Source organism: Muntiacus reevesi, chromosome 5 (genome assembly GCF_963930625.1).
Source record: "Muntiacus reevesi chromosome 5, mMunRee1.1, whole genome shotgun sequence".
In the NCBI taxonomy this organism is placed as follows: Eukaryota; Metazoa; Chordata; class Mammalia; order Artiodactyla; family Cervidae; genus Muntiacus; species Muntiacus reevesi.
In genome coordinates this window covers 54,242,076-54,265,824 of record NC_089253.1, presented here as the reverse complement: position 1 = coordinate 54,265,824, position 23,749 = coordinate 54,242,076, and the positions used below count along the sequence as shown (strand labels likewise).

The 23,749-nt window shown below is 38.8% G+C and overlaps 1 protein-coding gene across 2 annotated transcripts in view; it reads right to left on the bottom strand.

The window, feature by feature from the left end:
• CR2 (complement C3d receptor 2) overlaps positions 1 to 23,749 on the bottom strand; it is a 46,188-nt gene that overhangs the window by 21,915 nt on the left and 524 nt on the right. Inside the window, exons 2-13 of one of the 2 annotated variants that reach the window (XM_065938304.1) lie at positions 12,372 to 12,551; positions 10,883 to 10,982; positions 10,372 to 10,457; positions 8,513 to 8,911; positions 6,724 to 6,900; positions 6,540 to 6,642; positions 5,822 to 5,907; positions 4,336 to 4,725; positions 2,520 to 2,708; positions 2,332 to 2,431; positions 2,033 to 2,115; positions 932 to 1,339 (exon numbers count right to left, since the gene is read on the bottom strand). In XM_065938304.1, the coding sequence (XP_065794376.1) occupies positions 932 to 1,339; positions 2,033 to 2,115; positions 2,332 to 2,431; positions 2,520 to 2,708; positions 4,336 to 4,725; positions 5,822 to 5,907; positions 6,540 to 6,642; positions 6,724 to 6,900; positions 8,513 to 8,911; positions 10,372 to 10,457; positions 10,883 to 10,982; positions 12,372 to 12,551 (2,301 nt within the window). The remainder of the gene's footprint in view (positions 1 to 931; positions 1,340 to 2,032; positions 2,116 to 2,331; positions 2,432 to 2,519; positions 2,709 to 4,335; positions 4,726 to 5,821; positions 5,908 to 6,539; positions 6,643 to 6,723; positions 6,901 to 8,512; positions 8,912 to 10,371; positions 10,458 to 10,882; positions 10,983 to 12,371; positions 12,552 to 23,749) is intronic. The other variant, XM_065938305.1, reaches the window with a different exon arrangement.

Below are 23,749 nucleotides of genomic sequence, written 5' to 3'. Positions count from 1 at the left end.
AACTTATATTCACTATATCTGGTGTGGATGACCTTCCCTGGTGGCTCAGCTGGTAAAGAATCCACCTGCAATGCAGCAGAGCCTGGTTTGATCCCTGGGTTGGGAAGATCTCCTGGAGAAGGGATGGGCTACCCACTCCAGTATTCTTGGGCTTCCCTGATGGTTCAGATGGTAAAGAATCTGCCTGCAAGGTGGGAAGATCCCAAACCAGGGATGGGAAAACAATGGAAACAGTGATGGACTTTATTTTCTTGGGCTCCAAAATTGCTGCAGGTGGTGACTGCAGCCATGAAATTAAAAGAAACTTGCTCCTTGAAAGAAAACCTATGACCAACCTAGACAGCATATTAAACAGCAGAGATGTTACTTTGTCGACAAAGGTCTGTATAGACAATGCTATGGTTTTTCCAGTAGTCACATATGGATGTGAGAGTCAGACCATAAAGAAAGCTGAGCACCAAAGAATTGATGATTTTGGACTGTGGTGTTGGATAAGATTCTTGAGAATCCCTTGAACTGCAAGGAGATCCAGTCTTGAATGTTCATTGGAAGGACTGATGCTGAAGTTCCAATACTTTGGCCACCTGATGTGAAGGGCTAAATCATTGGAAAAGACGTTGATGCTGGGAAAGATTGAAGGCAGGAGGAGAAGGGGATGACAGAGGATGAGATGGTTAGATGTCATCACCAACTCAATGGACATGAGTTTGAGCAAGCTCTGGGAGTTGGTGATGGACAGGGAGGCCTGGCATGATGCAGTCCATGGGGGTCACAAAGAGTCAGACATGACTGAGTAACTGAACTAAACTGATACTTGGTATAACTGAGGGGACTGGAAGCTGGAAAAGATCCTGCTGAAGTCCATAACACCTTCTCTAATGTTTCTAAAGAAGGAATCAATGGCGTTTATTCTGAACATTGGAATACCCACCCTTTTCACAGACTGGTATTGATGGTTCCCATGTGCCTTGGGCATTACATCGGACTGCCTTGCTACCCTTCATGGTAAAGCCAAATACGCAAGCAAATACCACAGTGTCATTGTAGGAATATCGATCTTTCTGCCCAGATGATATTTGGCCTCTTGGGATCTGAGGAGGTGGACACCAAACCTCAGACACAGAAAGTTCACAGCGTGGGGCAGGCCCACTCCAGGCCCCAGTTTTCTGACTGCCAGTGGTACAACGGAGAGTCCTCTCCCCAATGAGGATGAAGCTCACTCCCTTCTCTGGGCCCGGGTCACAGGTGTAACTGACTGTGTGTCCATATCGAAAGATCACTGAGGAGGTGCCTGTATGTCTTCCATTGAGTACAGGAGGAGGTGATGGGCAAAAAATTTCTAGAAAATTAGAGAGAGAGTTGACAAGGTTACAGCTGTACTATCAACAAAGAATGTCTCCGGTGTTTCTAGATGCCACTCCCACATCCTGGGTTCAGGGACAATAGTGTTTGAATCTGTAATGAATCTGCCAAAGCAGCTGTAGCAAAATAATTCAGAAAGTATGATCTAAAATTTTGTTCCTGAATATATCTACTTTGCTGATCCTTTTATTTCTTTTACCAAGTATATAATCTCCATTATGTGCATGGCCTGGATGGCAATTGTACATAACTTTCAGAGAAAGAAATGCTCAGGAACTCTATTTTACCTGAGTAAGCAAAGGATAAAGAGATAATACAAGGATGCTTCAGTGAAGAATATATTCCTTAAAATCTAAAGATCTCTTCACAGCCTGTGCAAGTCAATGAAACTATGAGCCATGCTGTGCAGAGCCACCCAAGATGGATGGTCATGGTGGAGAGTTCTGAAAAAATGTGATCCACTGGAGAAGGAAATGGCAAACTACTTCAGTACTCCTGCCTTGAGAACCCCGTGAACAGTATGAAATGACAAAGATCTCTAGAGATCTTTGTCCTATAAGATCCTATATAGTAACACCTGGACAAAAAACTTTCAGTTAAGCTGAGAATGCAGTGTCTTGCTGAACCTCTGGCCAAGGAGCAAGTTACAAACTACAGTTGCCCAACTCACCTTCACACGTTGGCATCCTGGTCCAAAAAGTACGCTGTCCAACAATGACACAATGACTAGAAAGTGGTCCTTGTAACCGATACCTGGAGACAAAGGAGGTCATTCAGAATGATTAGGCAGAATGAAAGCCTCTATTAAAAATCCAAGATAAATTGACTTAATTTGTGGGCACTAACTTCTTTTTATCAACATTATCTCTTACAACCTCAAGCTGTCCATCAGCCCTCATAGTTTCACAGTTCACACCATGTACACATAAGTCAAATGTATGAAATCCCATTGGGCCTCTGGACACTCACCCTTCATTACAGGAAAAGTTCACAGTTGCACCAATCCCGAAACTAGTGGGCCTCTTTATCTGCCCATTGAGAAATGGTCGTGGAGGTTCACACAGTGCCTCTAAGAAAACAAGCCAAAGATGAGCAAAATATGGCAAGTAACATAATAGCCCAAATTCTTAACACAGATGATTGCCAATTTAGAGTACCTTTACATGTGGGAGGAGCATCATTCCAGTCTCCCGAAGACAAACAGTGAATGGTGTTTTTTCCAAAAATTAAATAACCAGGTTCACAACTGTAGGTCACAATCAATCCTGGGGCAAAGGAGGCAACACTCTCCCCTGTGTGATGCCCATTGGCAATTGTGGGAGGTGATGGACACTCCACAGGGATATCTTTACACACACATTAGAAAAAAGGTCATCAGATAACAGTTCCTTCACAGTCTGTATTTTGATTCAGTACATACATCCAAATAAATGATACATGATCTATGGCAAACAGTCATTATTAATTTTCAACTCAGTCTTTTAAAGATTAAACAGTTGTGGTTTAATTATATCCATTTTATACCACAAATAGTACATTATCTTTTAGTTACACTTTATGAATTATATTTGCCATGTGAAAACCTTCAATTACCAAAAAATAAAGTCCATTTTTCACTCATACTCCCACTCTACCCTATGCTCCAAAAGTAGCATGCTGTTATTTATAAGATTATCCTGCTAGATATCAGTAATATAGTTTTTTATCCTATGTGTGATACATATACATACGTTTTTTATACACACATTTTTGCTGTGTGTGATGCTCAATACATATTATTCAATGCCTTGCTTTATTTGTTTAATAATCTATATTTTTCCATGTCAATACATAGAGGCCTATCTAAGTCTTTATAAAGACTTAATTGTTTTCCAGGCTTCCCTGATGGCTCAGATGGTACATAATCTGCCTGCAATGCAGGAGACTTGGGTTCCATCCCTAGGTCAGGATGATTCCATGGAGAAGGGAATGGCAACACACTCCAGAATTCTTGCCTGGAGAATTCCATGGACAGAAGAGCCTGGCAGACTCCAATCTGTGGGTCTCAAAGAGTCAGACATGATTGAGTGACTATCAAACACACAAACAATTGTTTTCCATGGTCACCTCATTTGTAACTATCTTCAGAATTCCTCCAAGATTTTATATTTTACAGATAGAATCATATTTTGATTACTTTATTTTGATAGTACAATTTTTATCAAATATTGCCAGTTCCCATAATTACATAACTGAAATTCAGATTTAGAGTCCAAGCAACATAAGTCACACAAAATAAAAGTAAAGGAAGAGCTTACAGTAGTTCCTATTCTCAAAGTTGTTGTTGTTCAGTCGCTAAGTCATGTCCAACTCTTTGCAACCCAATGAACTGCAGCATACCAGACTTCCCTGTCCCTCACTGTCTCCTGGAGTTTGCTCAAACTCATGTCCATTTTCAAAGTTACTTGATTTGAAATGTTATGGCTTAGGAGATGAGTTTGGAAGATCGTGTGGGTCACTCAGAAAGTATTTATAGAGGTCAAAGGGAATGGCAGATCATTTCTGCCATACTACATTAACAGCTCTTATAGATAAATTTTAAATCCATTTGGTGTGTTTTGGTTCTAAGATCCCACATTTCCTTTCATTTGACAATACCCTAGATAGACAGTTTAAACTATCCACTTCCCACAGTCCAAACTAACTCTGGCCTTCATTGTTGTGAGACATTCCTTTCAATTTTTAGGTGTGTTCAGTTAGATTTTCCCATTATATTTTAAAATTCTTTGCTCTATTGATGAATGAACATTTATATCCCTCTACAACTAAGAGAAAACAGGAAACTATAATTTTCACCCTTTCCCTTGCTTCCTCCCTCCACCCTTACCATTTACACATTCACACTGTTCTTCCCTCAGAATGATACCAAACTTAACATGCACAGAAATGCAAGGTTCCAAGCTCCTGATTCAATTTTATTTTTATTCTACTCACCACTCTCACAGATTGGTAATGGTGTCGGACCCCATGTTCTATTTGCTTGGCACCAAACAGTTTTATTTCCTTTCATGGTGAAATTGGCATAACAGGAAAATGTCACAGAATGACCATGCCTATAGGGTGGTCTAGATGTTTTAATTCGGTATCCCCCTGGTACTATGGGTTCAGAGCAAACAGAATCTCTATTGTAATATTCACAGATAGGAGGAGCTTTATCCCAAATTCCATTCACATTGTCTTTACTTATACAAAAAAGATGTTTTTCTCCAATGAGGCGGAAGGCACCGAGACATGAGTAGGTCACCACAGCATTAAGAGCTACAGGACCAGAATGATAACTACTGCGTCCATTTTTGATAGTAGGAGGGGGGTCACAAAAAATCCCTGAAAAGTAGGAAAGAAAATATGTGGTCACAATGATCATGAAAATAAGATTCAAATTTAGATAAAAGATACAAATATATCTCATGTCACTGTTTCAGAAATAGGTTAGAAATTTGTATAATTTATTTCTTATTCATACTCATTCTGACAGCTCAGTAAGACCGGTCCCTAAGCTGCTAAATTCTTACCTTTCTCTTGATCTTCAGCAAAAAAAGCAATTAGGACCAAACAATAACAATGAAACAGAATTTATTGAATAGTTCTGTGTCTAATCAACTTTAATAATGAAACAAAGGGTAAATAGTACATGAAAATAATGTTAATGACATGCTAATCACAAGTGTACAATTTGGGCTCAACAGGCCTGGTTTCAAATCCCCACGATCATTCAATAGCTGTGTGACCTTAGGCAAGTCTCACCCTCTTTAAGCCTCAGTTTCCTAATCCAGTAAGATAAAAGTAGCTGAAAAGGGCAAGTACAATACCTGGAGCATGCTAATTATGCAACACCTATTTCAAACACAACTGGGGTTATAAGTATAGAGACCACATTCTGTCCTGTTACAAAAGATCCTGCATCCTCACAGCAAGTCAATTGTCTTCTTTTAATGCTTGTCTCCTTTGAAGAAGCCACAGGAAATGGTTTCAAATAATATTTTTTATTTGCTTGTCCTAATGGGCATGAAGAATATTAATTGTTTATAGCTGTGTTAGTATATGTACACTTTTCCTGAGTGAGTCTCAGAATTAAGGAAAAACTGCCAACCTCTGAAACTTGTGGTTGATTTCCACTTAGCTCCAAGACTTGCTCATCAGATGAGGACGTGGCATAACCATGTCAGTGCATCAGTGCTATTCATTTTCAGTAGGAGTAACTTTTGAGAGCCTTTATCCTTATACACACAGAATACTCAACACCATTTGTAGTCAACTGAATAAGTTTAGTTTTGGCCTGCATTCTAGAACATACAGAAGAGTGGCATATATATGTTCAAAGCATATATGTTGATAAGATTTTATAACTGATAAATGCATTAGAACACACAAAAAATCAAGAGGCACGATCCACACTTGATTATTTTTGCTTTCTACTCACGTTCACAGACAGGAAACTTATTACTCCAGAATACTCTCATTCCTTCTGAGACGCACTGACTAGAAGACTGGCCATTTAACCGATACCTTAAACAATAAGGGGCAGCAAATTATCACCAGAACAAACCAATTCTCCATTACATGGAACTAAACACTTCTTTCAAGAGTGTGGTATTAATGGGCTCTATTTTCATAGAATTTTCCTTAAGGAAAAATCCAAGATTGCGAATCAGCTAAGCTACGTGAAGACTTCAGACCAGCTGAAAACACAGAGTAAACAGTCCTGATGGTCTGGTTTTTTTTTGTTTTTTTTTTTTTTTTGAGTTCTTGCTTTAATCTTCAGCATCCAAATGTTAAGATTTTCTTGACCATTAGAAGGAAACAACCTTAGTTCCTAATGAAGAAAATACCAAAGACTTTGTTTTCTAAGCTCACTTCAAAGAGTCCTTCTTACTGAACCCTCAACATCTATTCAGTCTCCATAAAAGAAACCTTAATTTCTGAGCCTAATCTTTGCTTTTGCAAATGATGAAAGGACAATTCCCAACTTTGGCTGACCATGCACACATTTGGAGAAAATAAATGGGATTCTCTTAATAACAGAATTCTTAATGATAAAAGGTAAAGAAAAGGAGAGAGAAAATCAGAGACAAAAAAAATGTAACTGTCTTTAAAGATCACACTTTGCAATGACTAGCTATGGATCACTTTGCACTCACCCTTTATCACAAACAAATGAAACCTCTGCCCCAAGCTGGAAATTAGGAGGAGCTACCACACGGCCATTGAGAAGTTGGTTTGGAATGTCATCACATGATTTCACTAGGGAAAAGAAACAAGGCTGGCACATGAAGAGTCAGGAAACAGATGAGTTTCCTTGAGATGAAATAGACCTTTATGCACCTTCACATTCGGGTGCTAGATGGCTCCACGTTCCCAAGGATGTACACCGTATAGGGTTAGTTCCAATGAGAGTGTAGCCAGGCTCACAGCTGTAGAACACTTCCTGCCCAACGGCAAAGAATTCCTCATCCAATTGGTTATAGTTACCATGGAGGGTATGTGGAGGTGGCAGACACCCTGAGAAGAGAACAGGACCAGAGGCCTGTTATTTCTAAAATAAGAACTTTCTTCTCTACAACCTAAGTCAATTTAGGGTTGGCAGGAATTGGATGAAGGTGATCATGTTAGCCCTCCTAAGTGTAAGGCAGACACTCTTTGGGGTGACACAGAGTGGGGCTACTATATGCTACATATTTTAGACATGATGAACTTTGCATCTATCTCCTCTGAATCTTGACCTATGCCAGGAAATATGGCCCCTCTTCATCATGTTCCTGTTTTACTTAAATGGATAGATATCCTATCACTAATACTGTAGCTAAAGGAACCAAACTATTATAATGCCTTTTTTTTTTTTTTTAAACCACTGAAATCTCCTCTTTCTTCCTGGTCCCCACACCACTGATGAAGTGTCTAAGTCTTGGGGAAGGAACTCCCAGTGGTGCCAGGTTTTTACTAAGTTGGGCATTTCTCAATAAAAGTAGGGGAAAGAGGAGATATGGGGGAAGTGACTCAATCTTAATTCTAACCTTATTCCATAAAGGCTACATTTTTCAATAGAAGAATGTATAAAACCTAGAGTAATTTGAATCAAATTCTGATCAGTCAAGTTTCCCCACTGGCCTGGCTAATGGGATTAAGAGTTTATTTTATCCTCATTTAAATAAAATCTAACCATACACAATTTTAATCACATAAAAATCTTTGATCATAGGCTCTGGTACTATCTGCTTTTTTTTTTTTTTTAGTGTCTTCTGATTTCCCCTAAATTAATGTATATCTAGCTATGTCCCAGAATATAGTAAACTTCTCATCTCTTCAACATTTAGGTACTACTTTCAAAGTTTACTTTTAAATTCTTTTTTTTCCCCCATTTGCCACATCACCCTATTTAACCCCCCCAAATTATATGTAATTATTTTATATTGTTAGGTTAATCATGTTTCCACTATAATTATAATTACCTTTTAATTTTGTCTAGCTATTGATTGTGAAAACTGATAAACACCTTTTACTATTGTGATTATGCAACTTTATTCACTTAATACCACTGTATCATGATTGATGAACAGAAAATAACAGAATTCTATATCACTAAAGCTGCTATTTAATAGGAAAACTTGAATTTACTTTTTAAAATCCATATACATAGCAGAATTATTTTGGATTTTTTTTTAAATAAAAATGTCCACGTATTGCTACTTTTCTCTCCAGAGCTCCAGGTGTGTTTCTAATGAACAGATATGTTTAAAAACAACTGGACTATATGATGATCTCTTACTTTTATCTAGTTTGTTGCACCTTTTCTATTTCATATTCAGTACTCCCATTTCACTTAGTTTATGTTTTCCAATTTCTCCATCTCTTTTTTGTTATTATTGCTGCTTTTCTTTCTGAAGCCTTTATCAAGCATAGTAGAAAAGATTTTGTAGATCTATATGTATGTAGTATTATAATAACTATATTTTAGAAAATTTATGAATCTTTGCCTAGCTACTTTTAAATTCTTTAACCAGGATATCCAACAACATACACTGTCTTTACCATCCTTGTCTCATAGGTATCCTACATCTATCTCTCCCAAAATATCATTTTATTTCTACATCCCTAAAGTTGCAGCCCAACTCACCCTTGAAGCACTTTGGCAGTGGAGGATTCCATCTGTTGTTTGGTTGGCACCGTACTGTGTTGCTGCCTTTCATGGTAAAGCCAGGATTACACTTAAACATTACAGAATCATTTAAGGAAAATGAATGCCTAAATCCAGATTCCATAATTCCATTTTCAACTTCTGGAATTGGGCATTTGACTACAGGAATACACTGAGGGGCAGGGCTGTTCCAGATGCCAACTTGATTATCTTTGCTGGTGCAATATATTGACTTTTCACCCACGAGGTCAAACAGCTTTTTCCCGTTCTGTCCAACACGGCACTGATAAGTAACCACCATTCCATAGTAAAAATAGTCTCTACTGCTGCTGTAAAAGTCTCCATTTAAGATGGCTGGGGGCGGCTCACAAGGAATAGCTTTGGCGGTGTGGTAGGTAGGAAAAGAGAGAAGACATTTAAATGTTATATCTTCTGTAACAGACACATGTAAAGATGCTCAACATCACTTATTATCAGAGAAAAGCAAATCAAAACCACAATGAGATACCATCTCATACCAGTCAGAATGACTGCTATCCAAAAGTCTACAAGCAATAAATGCTGGAGAGAGTGTGGAGAAAAGGGAACTCCCTTACACTGTTGGTGGGAATGCAAACTAGTACAGCCGCTATGGAGAACAGTGTGGAGATTCCTTAAAAATCTGGAAATAGAACTGCCATATGACCAAGAAATCCTACTGCTGGGCATACACACCGAGGAAAGTAGAATTGAAAGAGACACTTGCACCCCAATGTTCATCGCAGAACTATTTATAATAGCCAGGACATGGAAGCAACCTAGATGCCCATCAGCAGACGAATGGATAAGAAAGCTGTGGTACATATACACAATGGAATATTACTCAGCAGTTAAGAAGGATACATTTGAATCAGTTCTAATGAGGTGGATGAAACTGGAGCCTATTATACAGAGTGAAGTAAATCAGAAAGAAAAACACCAATAGAATGTACTAACACATATATATGGAATTTAGAAAGATGGTAACGATGACCCTATATGCGAGACAGCAAAAGAGACACAGATGTATACAACAGTCTTTTGGACTCTATGGGAGAAGGCAAGGGTGGGATGATTTGAGAGAACAGCATTGAAACATGTATATTATCATATGTGAAACAGATCACCAGTCCAGGTTCGATGCATGAGACAGGGTGCTCAGGGCTGGTGCACTGGGATGACCCTGAGGGATGGGATGGGGAGAGAGTGGGAGGGGGGTTCAGGATGGGGAACACATGTACACCCATGGCTGATTCATGTCAATGTATGGCAAAAACCACCACAATATTGTAAAGTAATTAGTCTCCAATTAAAAGAAAAAGAAAAAAATCTTCTGGGAATTTTGTCATAACTCTTGCAAACCAAACTTCCACTTCACCTACAATTAACCCATATTGCTGAAATTCTGTAAGCTCATCTCAAAGATGGTTCTAAATGAAAAGTAGCAAGGTAGGAAGAGACATGGAACTGGCCTAATAAAACCCCCTAAATATGACCTCGTCACCAGTCCTCACCCCCAGAGTACAGATAAACTCTTACAAAAGGTACTTGAGTGCCATATACTCTGCATGGATTTAAGCTAGCAGTGTGGAGTCTTGTGGCATATTTTAGACTTCAGCACTTATTCACTGTGAACTAACTTACCACCAAGATACAGAAGCAAAAGAAGGGGTAGTGGGGGTCAGGGGCATGGAAGAAGATAAATCACAGATTTATGTCCAGATCTGCTCAGAACAAGTGTAACTTTCTTGGATACTTATTTTGATGTGTAGACGCCCACTTTCCCTCTAGAGGGGGACAAGAGGGAAAATTCTACTCACATTCACAAAGGGGTAGGTCCGTATCCCAGGTTACCATATTGTCTAAGAAAACACATGTAGCAGATGAGCCACCAATGAGTCGATATCTAAAGATAAAGAGATGAGTGATCATCTCCCAGCTGGACATTTTAGAAAAGCTTAGATCTTTTCCCACTGAAAGAATGGCAAAGAATAGAATATCATGGTGAAAGTAATGGTGAAAGACTATGGACACATACATAAGATTCAACAATCTAAACACAAGTGAAATTTGACCTCCTGGTCACTAACACTGAAGATTTAAAATTGGAAGAGGAGTAGCACAACTTTTTTCTCTTCTAGGGATCCTCTCTAGTGGGTCAACCTAAACAGTTCTCTCTGGAGCACATCAGAGAGGTGATTCTTTTATTTATCTATTTTTAAGGGTGGGTGGCAATTACTCATATCTTTTTTTTTCTGGAAGACAAATGATTTCCATTGAAACTACTGTTCTAGTATCTATGTACTCTGGAGATGTCTCCTGCCAACTCACCCATTGTCACATGAAAATGTAATTGTTGCCCCAAACACGATACCCTGAGGTGTGTGGACAGAGCCATGGAGGAGTTCTCTAGGAACCGAACATGGTTTACCTACAAGCGAGAACAAAACAGAAAAAAATTTGGGATTGGGATTTTGGGGATTTTTTTCTGCTTTTATTAAATTCCAATCTGACTGGACTTGCTGAGTAGCCTACTCATGCTTATGCAAAGAAATTTTGGACATTTAGAAAACTTCTATCTTTCAACTCCATAACACTATTTGTTTAAAACATGTAGTCTATATTTCTAAGCATGAATGAAAATATTATTTGTTGAAATAATAATGAAAATATTATATCAACCATAATTTATAGTCTCTACTTCCCCCTTTTATACTCTGTCAGTTGATGGCAACATCTACCAAGTCTTGTAGCTTAAAAAAAAAAAAGTTATCATTTCCTTTCTGTAACTCATTATTTACCACCTGTCCTTAATTCAATTGATCATCAAGTTTTCATGACTAGATTACAGAAATCTCTCTCCAAACCAATTATTTTGCTACTGCTAAAATCTCTCATTAGATCACTGAGTAATAAAATTTACCTCTCTAATGCTGGTTGCCACTGGTCCAGTACATGTTTTACGCCACTGCACACATTATCATTCAGAATCACAAATGCAGTCATGCCACTCCCCACATTCAAAAATTTACAGTCACTTACCAATATTCATTGGAAAAGAATGTATGGCCCACCACAGTTAACGTCCAGTCCTCACCATCTACTATTTCTCACCATGAACCTTATGTTCCAACCATAATTTTTTTTTCTATTTTCTATTTTCCAAAGACATCATGTTCTTCCATATCTTTATATGTTGACATATGCTGTTTTTTCTGTCTGTAATGCCCAGATTTCCCTGATCTCCTAGATAGCACTTATTATTTACTTCTCTGTGATGTCATATAATTTTATCTCTATAGATATAAGAAATTATACCATAGTACAGTGTTAGCTTAAAAGCCAGTCTCTACAAATAATATAGGCATTCCGCAAAGACAGAGACTAGCAGATTAATTTATATATCTCTCCCAAACTCCACCATCTAGCTTAATGCATTATACCTAGTGATTATTCAAATATATTTCTTGAATTGAATTGGGTAAGATTGAGTTGAAACTAATATTAGTTTATACTAATATATATATATATATATAAGTATATACTAACATATTAACTTGTAAGATCACTGTAACATAGTACACAGACCATAGAACAAAGTCGTGGAGATTATAGGATAAACAGAGTTGGCCAGCTGTGATGATTTAACTCCAATACCCAATATCTAATACCCTTAGGAGTAAAAGAAAACATGGAGAACCTAGGAACCCATTCGTTTGAGATTACTGACTAATTTTCTTATCTTTTATCTTGAAAATTACAGGTTAGCCCAAAGAGACATGCTATAGACTCAAAGATTCTTCTATTACAGATTACTCACGTTTACAGAATTGCTGAGCATTTGACCACTTGGAGATCTCTAGGCAGGTGACAATGAATGACTTCTTGAAATACCCAGGAAGGCATTCATATTCCCAAGTTTCGCCAACAGCAAACTCAGACTGATCACTCTGAATTTTAGGTTTAGCAAAAGGATAGCTTGGCAGGGATTTACACTGACCTAGAGACAAAGATCACAGGAATATCAAAACTAAGAGAGGCTAAAATCTCTAATGTGCTTCTGTATGGTCATCAGTTACAATGACAAATTTGATCTTTAGAAATTAAATCTAATATGTAGATATTGAGGGGGGCAAAGAAAATGTGGAGAAGGCAATGGCACCCCACTCCAGTAATCTTGCCTGGAAAATCCCATGGACAGAGGAGCCTGGTAGGCTGCAGTCCATGGGGTTGCAAAGAGCCGGCCATGACTGAGTGACTTCACTTTCACTTTTCACTTTTATGCATTGGAGAAGGAAACGGCAACCCACTCCAGTGTTCTTGCCTGGAGAATTCCAGGGATGGGGTCGCACAGAGTCGGACACGACTGAAGTGACTTAGCAGTAGCAAAGAAAATGTATCTTACAGTATGAATGCATACGCAGAGAAACAAGCTCAGGAGTTCAAAGACTTTTTATGACAGACTTCAGAAGAAGAGCTGAAGAAAATGATATTTTAATAAAATTCCATAAAGACCCTGGAGTTCCACCTTTATAAAATCTCATAAATAAAAACTAAAACAGTATAAAAACTTTTCTGCAATATCACAGGAAACAAGTATATCAAGTATATCAGATCTTGTAAGCTCATCTCATGCAAAAACCTCCAAAATTATTTTTATGAATTAACATTCCTATTTTAATCTTTAAACCTTTAGGTCCTAGCAAGGAGAAAATGGGATTTTTTTTTATTCTTCATTATTTTTTCCATTAACCTAATGGAGTAATATGCCCCCAAAAGCATTTAGTAAATACTTTCTGATGGTTACCAGATAAAAGGAGATAGTTGTTTCAATATGTCCCTGTGACTTAAAGTAATTGTGATAATGATGATGAAGAAGAAACAAATCTTATTCTAGGAGATGAGAAAAAAAAAAACAAAACTGTAATGCCCTGATGCTTAAGAATGTACCTTGAAAATAATTTTTCTAGATATGAAAGACAGTTCAAGTTTCAACTCCAGAATGATGATATATTTGAATATCAAATCTCCTTTTTCAAACAAATCTGAAATAGTTACAGGTGCAAGTCAAAGAACAAACGTGGACTGACTGACGCAGAGGGAAGCACTCCCAAGGTTCTAGCTGGATCCAGCCTTTTTATAGCCAACACTTCCATTGGTGGAGTCATATAGACAGGAGTCTCTGGTGGAGGCATGGGCCAAGCAACAGCAAGGGAACACGCCCTGCCCATGCACAGATAATTGGATTAAAGATTTACTGAGCATGGCCCCACCCATCTGAACAAGATCCAGTTTCCCACACAGTCAGTCTCTCCCATCAGGAAGCTTCCATAAGCCTCTTATCCTTATCCTTCAGAGGGCAGAGAGAATGAAAACCACAGTCACAGAAAACTAGCCAAGCTGTCCACATGGACCACAGCCTTGTCCAACTCAAGGAAACTATGAGCCATGCTGTGTAGGGCATGGGGAGAGTTCTGGCAAAACGTTGTCCACTGGAAAAGGGAATGGCAAACCACGTCAGGATTCTTGCCTTGAGAACTCCATAAAGAGTATGAAAAGGCAAAAAGATAAGACACTGAAAGCTGAAATCCCTAAGTCAGTAGGTGCCCAATATGCTACTGGAGAGGAGTGGAGAAATAAATCCAAAAGAAATGAAGAAACTGTGTCAAAGCGAAAGGACCACCTAGTTGGGGACATGACTGGTGACAGAAGTAAAGTCTGATGTTGTGAAGAATGATATTGCACAGGAACCTGGAATCTTAGGTCCATGAATTAAGGAAAATTGAAAGTGATCAAACAGGAGATGGCAAGAGTGAACATTGACATTTTAGAAATCAGTGAACTAAAGTGGCCTGGAATGGGAGAATTTTATTCAGATGACCGTTATATTTACTACTGCTGGCAAGAATCCCTTAGAAGACATGGAGTCACCCTCACAGTGAAAAAAAAAACACTCTGAAATGCAGTACTTGGGTGCAATCTCAAAAATGACAGAATGGTCTCTGTTCATTTCCAAGGTAAACCATTCAATACCACAGTAATTCAAGTAATCCCCAACCACTATTGCTGAAGAAGCTGAAGTTAAATGGTTCTATGGTGACCTACAAGACCTTCCAAACTAACACCAAAAAAAAAAAGATGCCCTTTTCATCATAGGGAACTGGAATGCAAAAGTAGGAAGTCAAGAGATACTTGGAGTAACAGGCAAATTTGGCCTTGGAGTACAAAATGAAAGGGCAAAGGCTAACAGAGTTTTGCCAAGAGAATGCATTGGTCATAGCAAACACCTTCTTCCAACAATACAAGAAATGATACTACACATGGACATCATCAGATGGTCAATACTGAAATCAGATTGATGATACTCTTTGCAGCTGAAGATGGGGAAGTTCTATACCCTCAGCAAAAACAAGACAGGGAGCTGATTGTGACTCAGATCATGAATTCCTTATTGCAAAATTCAGACTTAAATTGAAGAAAGTAGGGAAAACCACTAGACCATTCAGGTATCACCTAAATCAAATCCCTTATGATTATACAGTGGAAGTGACAAATATACTCAAAGGATTAGATGTGATAGAATCCCTGAAGAACTATGGACAGTGGTTCGTGACATTGTACAGGAGGCAGTGATCGAGACCATCCCAAGAAAAAGAAATGCAAGAAGGCAAAATGGTTGCCTGAGGAGGCAACCATTAAAATAGCTGCCTTAAAAATAGCTGAGAAAAGGAAAAAAAGTGAAAAGCAAGGGAGAAAAGGAAAGATGTACTCATCTGTATGCAGAGTTTCAAAGAATACCAAGGAGAGATAAGAAAGCTTTCCAAAGTGATTGATGCAAAGAAATAGAGGGAAACAGCAGAATGGGAAGAGTAGATATTGCTTCAAGAAAATGAGAGATACCAAGGGAAATTTTCATGCAAAGATGGGCAAAATAAAGGACAGAAATTTAATAGACCTAACAGAAGCAGAAGATATGAAGAAGAGGTGGCAAGAATACACAGAAGAACTACACAAAGAAGATCTTAATGACCCAGATAACCACAATGGTGTGATCACTCACCTAGAACCAGACATCCTGGATTCAGAAGTCAAGCAGGCCTCAGGAAGCATCATGATAAACAAAGTTAGTGGAAGTGATGGAATTCCAGATGAGCTGTCTCAAGTCCTAAAAGATGATGCTGTGAAAGTGCTGCACTCAATGTGCCAGCAGATTTGGAAAACTCAGCAGTGGCCACAGGACTGGGAAAGGTCAGTTTTCATTCCAGTTCCAAAAAAAGGCAATGCCAAAGTAGGTTCACACTACCACACAGCTGCACTCATCTCACACCCTAGCAAAGTAATGCTCAAAATTCTCCAAGCTGGGCTTCAACAGTACCTGAACCAAGAACTTCCAGATATTCAAGCTGGATTTAGAAGGAAGGGAACAAGAGATCAAATTGCCAACATTCGTTGGATCATAGAAAAAGCAAGAGAGTTCCAGAAAAACATCTACTTTTGCTTTATTGACTGTCAAAACATTTGACTGTGTGGATCACAATAAACTGTGGAAAATTCTTAAAGAAATGGGAATCCCAGACCACTTTACCTGTCTCTTGAGAAATCTGTATGCAGGTCAAGAAGCAGCAGTTAGAACAGGACATGGAAAAACTGACTGGTTCCAAAATGGGAAAGGAGTATGCCAATGCTGTATAAAGTTACCCTGCCTATTAAACTTATATGCAGAGTTCATCATGCAAAATGCTGGGCTGGATGAAGCACAAGCTGGAATCAAGATTGCTGGGAGAAATATCAATAACCTCAGGTATGCAGATGACACCACCTTTATGGCAGAAAGTGAAGAGGAAGTGAAGAGCCTCTTGATGAAAGTGAAAGAGGAGAGTGAAAAAGTTGGCTTAAAGCTCAACATTCAAAAAAATGAAGATCATGGTATCTGGTCCCATTACTTCATGACAAATAGATGGGGAAACAATGGAAACAGTGAGAGACTTTATTTCCTTGGGCTCCAAAATCACTGCTGATGATGACTGCAGCCATGAAATTAAAAGACACTTGCTCCTTGGAAGAAAAACTCTGACTAACCTAGATAGCATATTAAAAAGCAGAGACATTACTTTGCCAACAAAGTTCTGTATAGTCACAGCTATGGTTTTTCCAGTAGTTATGTGTGGATGTGAGAGTTGGACTATAAAGAAAGCTGAGTGCTGAAGAATTGATGCTTTTGAACTGTGATATTGGAGAAGACACTTGAGAGTCCCTTGGACTGCAAGGAGATCCAACCAGTTCATCCTAAAGGAAATCAGTCCTGAATATTCATTGGAAGGACTGATGCTGAAGCTGAAGCTCCCCAATACTTTGGCCACCTGATAGGAAGAACCAACTCTTTGGAAAAGACCCTGGGGCTAAGGAAGATTGAAGACAGGAGGAGAAGCGGATAACAGAGGATGAGATGGTTGCATGGCATCACCAACTCAGTGGACATAAGTTTGAGCAAGCCCTGGGAGTTGGTGATGGACAGGGCAGCTTGACATGCTGCAGTCCATGGGGTCACAAAGAGTCAGACATGACTGAGTGACTGGACTGGTTGACAGAATCTAAGAATAGCCTTTACTGCTGGGACCCATGTCACACTGTAGGTCTCTTGTTTCTTTTCTCAACTCCTCTGTTTTCCTCCATTAACTCTTACAAATGTCTTCAAGCACATACTTTTGTAAAACAGCAAGATTCTGTGGGGAAAGTCAGGGTTTGACCTCAATGAAGACCAACTTCACAACCCTGTCATTATTTGTATCAATTCACCCTAATCAAATGATTTAACCTATATGTATCCAGTGTGAATAAAAACAACCCTAAATAATTCCACAAGCTGAAAACCTATCTGAATTTACAAGATTTATTTAGTAGTGATGACATGGACTAAGATGCAACAAAGATCTTGGAGAAGCAAAATGTAGATGTTACTTTATAACATGACATTTGGGGGTGGAATTAAGTAAGAATCATACTTTCTGGATGAGAATATTAAGAAATTCTTATCTTCAAAGAGACTTGGGAACTTTCTCTCTTTTGGGGGACACCAACTCTTATTAGTAGGGCTTCCCTTGTGGCTCAGATCGTAAAGAATCTGCCTGAAATGCAGGAGACTTAGGGTCGATCCCTGGGTTGGGAAGATCCCCTGGAGAAAGGAATGGCAGCCCACTCCAGTATTCTTGCCTGAAAAATTCCATGGACAGAGGGGCCTGGTGTGCCACAGTCTATGAGGTTGCAAACAGTCAGACTTGACTGAGCAAATAAGACTTTCACTTTTCAGCTCTTATTTGTAATGAAATTATCAAAATCCCAGGTCAGAGGAGAGAAATTCCAAAATCATGTTTTCCACACAAGAAAAGGGAACGTTATATATAAACCATTAAGTAACATTATTTTTCTTAAGTTGGATCCTCTTCACATCTTTTTAAAATCAGGACTAAACATCAATATAAATAATGACAGGATCTAAAACAGAAGATAGTGACAAAATATTGACATATACATCACATAAACCATGTTAAAACTAAGTATGCAAAGCGTTTCTAAAGGACAAAAATATATTTAATTTTTTGTGTTTAAGGAGATTTACCTGAACTGGTTTAGAAGTCCATTTGAAATGAATAGAGAACAAATATATAGGATAGTAAAAATAAACCTGAAATTTAAGACAGATAGCAGGTAGGAGGAGAAAATATTATAGATAATGAGAATTATTATGATCAAATATCAAAACACTGGGTTTCCTTACTATTTGATAATTTTTGAATGACCAGTGTGCACATTAACCAAGCTACTGTCTTAAGTACAGAATATGCATCAATGAACACTAGACACAAGGTTTTCACCTTCATACAATTTATATAAAAATAGAGGGAGATAGACTATAAATAAACAGATGATATGTAAAGGAAATAAACAGAGTTATGTATGAAAACGTAATGGACTGGGAAAAGGAGGAGACCGGATGGCATACAACTTCAGTTATGATGATTAAGGAAGACCTATGAAGAGTAAACATTTGAGTTATGACTGAAAGATAAGAAGGTGTCAGCAAGATAAAGTGCTGGTTAAAAGCATGTTAGGCAGAAGCCTAAGATCAGGGGTGGATTTTCTATGCCTTAGAGATAGACTAGGGCTTCCCTGGTGACTCAGATGGTAAAGAATCTGCCTGCAGTGTGGGAGACCTGGGTTCGATCCGAGGGTTGATAAGATCCCAGGGAATGGCTACTCACTCCAGTGTTCTTGCCTAGAGAATTCTGATGGACAGAGGAGCCTGGTGGGCTACAGTCCATGGGGTCACAAAGACAAAAGGCACGTGTGACTGGAATTTGGTGATCAGAGTGGAACGGGACGAAGCTAGAAAGCCCAGCAGAAAGAATTGCACAGGGCTTCTTAGTCTACAGTAGGATGTCACTAAGTTTTTCTGGGTGGATGTCATTGGAGAGTTCAAACAAGAGAACCATGTGATCTGGTTTAAGTTTTAAAAAGAATAGTCTGGTAACTGGATGGAGAATGGACTGGATTTTTACTTTCAGAAGTAGGGAGTGCAGTCTGGAGGCTATTAAAGTAAATTAGACCAAATAAAATAAAGCTTGAATACAAGGAGACAGTGAGAAACAGATAAACTAGGAATATATTATAGAAATAAAATTGGTAGGACTCTATTGTACTAGATGTGGGGCTAAGGGAATGGGAGTATTCAGTAATGGCTCCAGGCTTTTTTAAACAAAATTTATTTATTTATTCATTTATTTGACTACATTGGGACTTATTTGATGCATGTGGGATCTAGTTCCCTGACCAGGGATCAAGCCAAAGCCCTCTGCATTGGGAACACAGAGTTTTAACTACTGGACCACCAGGAGAAACCTCATAAATGACTTTTAAGCTTTTGATTTGAGCTACTTGGTTGATGGTAATACAATGTATTGAAATTGGAATGGACCTGTGTGTGTGTGTGTGTGTGTGTGTGTGTGTGTGTGCACATGTGTGTGTTGTGGGGAATGTACAGAATTGGTTCTACTTCAGAGTTGGTGTATTTAACATACTCAGTGGACATTAAGATGCAAATGCAATTGTATGCACAAATTTGCCTCTCAGGAGAGAACTCAGGGTTACAGGTAATACATATGAGTCATCAACATATAAATAGTATTTAAAGTCATGAGACTGGATAGTTCTCTTAGGAAGAAAGTATGGAGGAAAACAGAAGAGCCTGAGGACTGAACCCTAAGACCCTTTAAAAATATTAGAGATAGGGCAAAAGAAACTAAAGGTAACCAGAGAAAATAAGTAAAAATAGGAAAAAATAGGATAAAGTGTCTTGCTTTGGAACATGATAATGAAAACTGTTTCAAGAGGCAGAAATCAGTCAGCTTTTGCTGAAAGACTGAGAAAGGTAAAGATAGAAAAATTACCATTGGATTTGTTAGTAGAAGCTCAGTACTGACCCTGATGAGAAGAGCTTCAGGATAATAGTGCGGAAAGAAGCCTGTCTGGAGAGGATTAATGAGAATAATAAATGTGAGAAAGAAGTCAATGAGAATTTTTGCTGAGAAAGATGAGAAAAAGGACAAAAAAGTGGAATGCCATTGGGTCATGAGAAGCCTCTTCCTGCAACCAAAGAAAGGATGCCCTGGGGCATGTTTAACTGCTAGTGGGGATCACCCATGGGAGAGATACAAATGGATGATACAAGACAGGGGATATCTGCAGAGGAAAGAGAGGATGGATTGTGATCATGAATACACAAAGAGTAGCTGACTTTTCAGGAGGAAAGATACTTCTTCCATTGTTATAAAAGAAAATAGAACTTTCTTGCTGAACTCCTAGATATGTTTGAATGCTGGGGATTCATCAGGCAATAGGACAGATAAAGGCCTTGCTCTCATGGTCTGGTAACGGAACAAACAAGTAAATAAATTAGAAGGTTTTATATGATGATAGGTGCTCTGTGGAAAAAAGAACATGGTCATGTGATAGAGGGACCTGGGGCAAGAACTACTTCAGGTAAGGGTCAGAGAGTCAGAGAAGAAAAACAGTGGGTCTGAGACCTGAATGTTGAGGACACAGGTAAGGGGTGACCTGTAGACAAGTATTTAACAGGGGAACACCTAGTCCAATAGCTAAACAAGTGTGACTCCAATTAAGGAACAGAAAGAAGGTCAGCGTGGTTGGAACAGACGTGGTGAGTGAGGAATACAGAGAGTTTCAGAGAGAGGCAGAGGTTTGGCATTGAGTTTAGGGAGCACAGATTTTGTCTCAATGTGATGGGAAACCCTTGGCAGGTTTTAAGCAGAGGAGAGAAAAGGATCTGATTTCAGACAGAGGTAAATGATTAGGATATGGGGGAATTTCTCTTAATGATTTTGTTTCCTTAGTGTTGGATGAGGTGAGGCTGTCAGTCAAGGTAAGAGTGAAATTTAAGAGTGTAGGAAATTTGAATTGGTTTATGCAAATAGACAAAAGGAGAAAAACAAAACCACTCTGAGAAGGAAATGTGGTCTTTAAGACACTTGCTTCAGAATTTTCCAGAATGCTTGTTAAATTTTGAATTCCTAGACCAACTCCCAAACATTTCTCTGGAAGGTAATATAGAACCCAGAAGACTGTATTATAAAAAGGTACCATAATTCCTCAGAAAATTAACAATAGAACTAGCATATGATTCAACAATTACATTTCTAGGGATATATACAAAGAAAATGAAAACACTAACTTGAAAAGATATTTATGCCCCCATGTTCATAGTGGCATTATTTACACATGTAAACATAGCCAATACATGGAAATAACCTAGTTGTCCATCAACAGATGAATGAACGAAGAAGTTGTGGATGAATATATACAATGGAATATTATTCAGCCATTAAAAAGCAAGGAAATCCTACCATTTGCAGCAACATGGATGATATTTGAAGGTATTATACTGAGTGAATAAGTCAGAGACATACAAATAATGTATGATTTCACTTATATGTGGAATCTAAAAACAAAAATACCAAACTCATAGAAAAAGAAATCTGATTTATGGTTACTGAAGACAGAGCATGGGAGGAGAATTGGAGAAAGGTGATCAAAAGTTTTAAAATTCCAGTTATATGAAAAATAAGTATAGCAATGTAATGTACAACATGATAACTGTAATTAACATGATTTTATGATGTGTGGGAAAATTGTTAACAGAATATGTCCTAAGTTCTCATCACAAGGAGAAATTTTTTTCTTTTCTTTCCATCTTGTGTTAACTAAATGGATGTTAACTAAACTTACTATGGTAATCATTCTACAGTATGTGGAAATCAAGCCATCATGCTATACACCTTAAACTTAGTGGTGTATATCAATTATTTTTCAATAAAACTGGAAAAATACATGTATGCACACTTTTTGTAAAAGGAATGTCAAGAGTTTCTCAAGCAAGCTCAGAGGCAGGAACTGGCCCAGAGCCAAGGGATGGACAGGGGAGGGTACATAGTAGGAGCAAAAGTCAGGAGGATGGCATGGGCAGAGCGTGAGCAAGAGATCACGGGGTGACAGATAGGCAAGATGACCAGGAAGCGGTGGGGAATCAGAAGGGGTATGCTTAAGTTAGACCCAAAGGAAGAAAAAGACTGAAGGCATCAGATTTAACTTGAACTCCACAGTCAGTAGGAAGCCCTTTCAGATTTTTAAGCAAGGGAGTGAAATCATGGAAAAGAAATTTTAATTTTAGTTTTCATGATTGGAAAGGCTAGACAGGCATCAGAATAACCTGTAAGAGAGGAGGTTGTTACAAAGGTAATCATGATGAGGATGGTTGGAATATTGGTATGAGATTGAGAAGACAAACAGCAGAAGCACGCTAGTTATGACAGCTGACAGGTCAGTAGCCCTGCTCTTTCGTGTGTCTGGAGTTCAGTGACTGAGAGGATACCCCTGCTCTGGTACTGCAAGGGCATGCTCTGGCATCCTTGGGGGAACAATGAATTGACAGGCTTGCTAAGAAGTTGATTTTCAGTTGATAACATCCTCTCTGAAATTTAGAAAAATGAATGGAACGCTGGCAAGAAGTCTGGTCAGGAGCAATGCCGCACAGATGTGTTAGAGAAAGTTGTGAAAGTACATTTGTTCAAAGAGAGTTAATAGGTAGGCAAGAGAAGGGATGAAGATAATGGTTTGGGGAAATGTTCAATTAAGGGTCAGGAAAAAGTTGAGCATCAGGAAGCTGACAGAGTAAACTGTAATAGAACCAAAGTATGCAATATCCCCTAGCAAGTTGCAGTGGTCAAGCTTAAATGCTGACTCTATCAAAACAGATCCAGGTAGTCATCTTATTACTGGCATTTAGTAATAACATCGACATCCAGCTTTCACTTGCCTAATTTCATCTGATATTCAGGGCAGTCCAGTAAGGGTAGGGCTGCTTATCACTAGCTTCCTTCTAAAGATCAAGAAACTGAGGCTTGGGATCTAAATGACTTGCTAAAGGTCACGTAGGTATTGAGATCTGTGTGCAGGAAATTTCTTATCCACTCTCCTCTGAAAATTATTAGACGGTTATACCTAGCGTATAACCAAGAGACTCCGATCTTAAATCAAATTATAATGTAATTTAATTTACAATTTAAATTACAATTTAAAATTAAGCCAGTCTGGAGGAAGAAAATTATAATAAACGTTGAATGACACTTTCTGGTGCCCTTGCCAATAAATAACACAAAGAATTGCAGTTTTTATTCACATATCAGCTTTTGTAAGTAGCTCCAGATGTTTATCATTTAGGATCTCTCTACCAACATCACATCAAATTTTTTAAAATATATGAGAATCACGCCTGGGAATCAGACATTATTCTTTTTCTGGGAGGGCAGCGGGAGGCTGGGCTGTTTTTACTAGGCAGGAGGGCGTTCAGTGTGTGCAGAAACTCCCGTGCCTAGCGGAGCATGCAACTGCGCTCAGCACGAGCAGGTTTCGGTAAGCGTCTGGGCATTAGCGCCCGCAGCCCTGCGGGACCCAGAGCGCTGAGCACGTGCGGAGACCTGGCTGCACGGAGCGGGCACGTCACGCCACAGGACCCAGTGGACAGACCACATAGTGCCATTCCGTCATGCAGCCTGCGATGCTGGTGGCCCCAGCACGGGAGCAGCGAGCGAAGACCTTCAGGACCAAGAGAGGTGCCCCAAAGCGAGC